The sequence below is a fragment of the Seriola lalandi genome, unplaced genomic scaffold, assembly GCF_002814215.2.
Source record: "Seriola lalandi dorsalis isolate HSWRI2012SDOR001 ecotype SW California unplaced genomic scaffold, Sedor1 jcf7180002054437, whole genome shotgun sequence".
In the NCBI taxonomy this organism is placed as follows: domain Eukaryota; kingdom Metazoa; phylum Chordata; class Actinopteri; order Carangiformes; family Carangidae; genus Seriola; species Seriola lalandi.
The window spans coordinates 140738-144272 of NW_019524990.1; the positions used below are offsets into that span (position 1 = coordinate 140738).

Here is a 3535-nt window from a genome sequence, read left to right on the forward strand (position 1 = left end):
CCTCCAGTCCATTAGATTCAGTTCATGGTCATTTCTGATCATATTTGATTTAAATAATAGATCATTATGAATTAAAATGCCACAATTATTGCTGCCCATTATGTTTTCGAACCTAGCCGGTTGATTTTTAAATTTTCTTAATGTAATGTTTTCCTTTCAAGACGAAAAATGTTCATCATAATCAAAAAGTCAAAAAGTCCATGACAATGAAAGCCTATGATGTGGTCAGCTTTATAAATGTTACTTAATTGTTCTTTATTTGGCCAAACATCAAGCTATTATCTTATGTTATATTATATTATCTTTGCTGTATAAGTGCAGCTGTTTAAAGTCTTTTGGTTCATGGCAAAAGTTGTAACTTATCAATAGATATTTCATGTCTGGTGAGAATGCTTTGACACATCACTCAATATCTGGTGCAAACTGAATGTTTTGTTCACTGAGATTATAACCACTGGATAAATCATCATCATGTCAAACTGTGGTGTATAGTGTTTTATAGGCTGTATAGGTTTTATGAACCTTTCGCACAAGTTAAATTAAATGTTTTTGCCTGGGTCACTTAAATATTCCTTTGTGCAGGTATGACATCTATATGTTTTGTTAGTATGAGCAAAGTTTTTGGATCCAAGCCGCCATAGTTGAGTCTCCAGCATTGTGCAAATGCTTACTGCAGGCTTTCCCAACCAAGAAGACCACCTCTGCAATGTTGAGCAGAATACAAACCCCTGACACAGCCAGCATGAATACAGTGAAGACAGTCTTCTCTGTGGGCCTCGACACGAAGCAGTCCACTGTGTTGGGACAGGGGTACGAGTCACACTTCACCAGCCGGATCATCTTGTAACCAGGGTAGATCATGTAAAACACGTACATAAAGGTGACCTCAAAGACAATACGGAACAACAGGCTAATGACATATGTCCACCAGAGAGCCCCTGTGATTTTCATCTTCTGGGTCTTTATCTGCTCCAGGTCTTTGGGGTTGGTCCGCCCTGACAGTTTGTAGAGCCTCTTGTCAACGTGGCGGCGGTGGGCCACATGCATGGCTACAAGTAGGGCAGGAGTGGACACCAGGATGAGCTGAAGCGCCCACAGGCGGATGTGAGAGATGGGGAAGAAGTGGTCATAGCAGACGCTGTTGCAGCCAGGCTGCTGGGTATTACAGGTGAAGCCGGACTTCTCGTCGCCCCACACACTTTCTGCTGCCACCACCAGAACCAGGATGCGGAAAATGAACAGGACAGAGAGCCAGATGCGACCGATGCCTGTAGAGTGTCTGTTCACACCGCTGATTACAGCATAAAATGACGCCCAGTTCATCTTTGGTTCCGGGTCTGATGCACAAAGAAAAAAAAAAGTATCATCAAATACAGAACCTAACGCAACAGAAGACAAAGTAAATCTACAGTAAATGAAGAGCAGGTAACAACAAATCTGGGCACATAAGAGTAAGTAATAGATAAAATGACATCAACAAATAAAATACAATATAAATACAAAATTTTGTGTCCGTGTTTGTATGAATTACAAAAATTAAACCAAACTTCATAGAACTTCCCTTGATTATTAAATCTGCCATTAAATTGGACCTTTCAGCAAATCAGGCTTTGTCTGACTCTTCCACTGGCGCAGAACAGTCCTCAAAGTGCCATTAAAGCTGCCATTGAAAAGCCTAATAAACACAGCCGATTCTGGCAGTGGTTTATGAAATCACTCTCCAATACTTAGTATTACTCATTTTCAAAAAGGAGAAACAAAAGAACACAAGAAGAAAAGTACCCACTTCATTTTGATACTTCATGGTAATTGTCACTCATGAGTCTCATGTTTTGAAGTTTAACTGGTGTAAAATATAACTGGTTTTCTTTTGTGATATAAATTTGAATATATCTAGATTTTGAACTGTTGGTCAGACAAAACAAGCTATTTGAAGACACCAACTTGGACTAGAAAATTGAAATGGCCAATGTTCAGTATTTTCTGACATTTTATAAAACAAAAAAGGCATCAAATAATGAAGAACATAATCTAGAGATTAACTGAATTAATTAAACTGAATTAGAATAATTTTAGATGCAAACCTAGTACATGAATATCTAGTCAGGATATGACCAGAGAGAGAATAGACCATAGAATAAACTGGAAATATGTTCAAATACTCAGAAGCAAAATGCAACTTCAATCTAAGTGCAAGGTTACATAATACTGTACCTTTATAAGGGGGAATACTTAGTCCCAGCAGCTAAGAAATTAGTACTTAAAAATGCACTTAGGTTAGAGCACTTCCAGTTTTCTACTTCTTTTTCTTTCCACCAAATTAGTAAATTATAACTTTTCCAAGTCAAAAATTGATTTCATGATTAAAAAGTATCCAAAGTGTTTTATCTCCTCTGCACAGTTGTTGGTTGTCCTGTGTCTTCAACATGTTTGCATTTCCAGTCTAATATAAATGTCAGAGTTGTTACCCGGCTCAGCAGGAGGTGTAAGAGGCATAGGAAGCAACGTAGAGGACAATGCTGACCCACTGGTTTGGCATGGATATGAATCCAGAGAAGAAGGAAGCCTCTCTGCCCCCCTCTGCAGTTGGCAGGCCACTTAAGAGTGCAACACTGAAGTCTGGCACCATGCATCATGTGATATGCTTTCACCAGTCGCCATGGTGTAGCATGCAAAGTGGGCATCTGCACCCAACATAACAGTGTCTCTACTACTGTCAGATTCTTGGCAGGAAAATGTTTTGTTCACCAAAAGTGTGTTGATGTTTAAGAGAGAAAGACTCTGGTTCAGACAAAATGAACAATCAAACTCTATTTTGTGACCGGGTATGTGGCTAAATACTGTTTTGATTATCGACATAAAAACAGCAACATTTTTTTAGGAAATTTCCAGAAAAACATATTTGTTGGAGGGTCACAGTAAATGTCAAGTTAAAACATGCCAGCGAAGCATAAACTTCCCACAAGTAAGCACAGAATAAACCAGCTGAACACACTGAAAACAAACTATATAACATTTCTTCAGCCACATGATCTGGTAACACAGTGAGGAATACAATCAACTTACCTTCAGCTGCAGTTTGGAATAAAGTACATCCAGAAACATTTACGTTGACATTAGCAGATTTTTTTTTTCAATCAGTGCCTGTGAACAAGAGTATCAGAGCACCATGACTTTGCATTGCTAATGATTTCTCTCACACTAGCCACTGCCCTGCACTGGAGAGGTCATATGCTTCTGTGCGCAATATTTGCATACAATAGCCCCATTTAGCCAGACCAAACAAACAGCTTCAGAATTCAGATCAAACGTTTTAATTTCTGCCCAGCTGAGGAATCTGTGTGGGGACTGCAGTCTGTCCTCTCTTCTTTATTGTGCTGTGTTCTGCAGAGGAAGTGGAGGATGTTTTGACGCAATATGAAGTAAAACATAAAGGTCTAAAACAAAGAATGACCCATAGCATCTAAAGATAAGAGGACAAGGGTTTATTATCATAATAATAAGTCTCTGATTTAGTTTTTCTCCTCAGCCTTTA

General features: G+C 38.8%; 1 protein-coding gene across 1 annotated transcript; it reads right to left on the reverse strand.

Moving 5' to 3' along the window:
- Positions 1-6: 6 nt before the first annotated feature.
- On the reverse strand, positions 7-3172 carry gjb1a (gap junction protein beta 1a). Its single transcript, XM_023410772.2, has 2 exons — positions 3067-3172; positions 7-1337 (listed from the first exon to the last, which is right to left on the reverse strand). The coding sequence occupies exon 2, from the start codon at positions 1321-1323 to the stop codon at positions 604-606; it is 720 nt and encodes a 239-aa protein (XP_023266540.1). The 5' UTR covers positions 1324-1337; positions 3067-3172; the 3' UTR covers positions 7-603.
- Between the last annotated feature and the right edge of the window lie 363 nt (positions 3173-3535).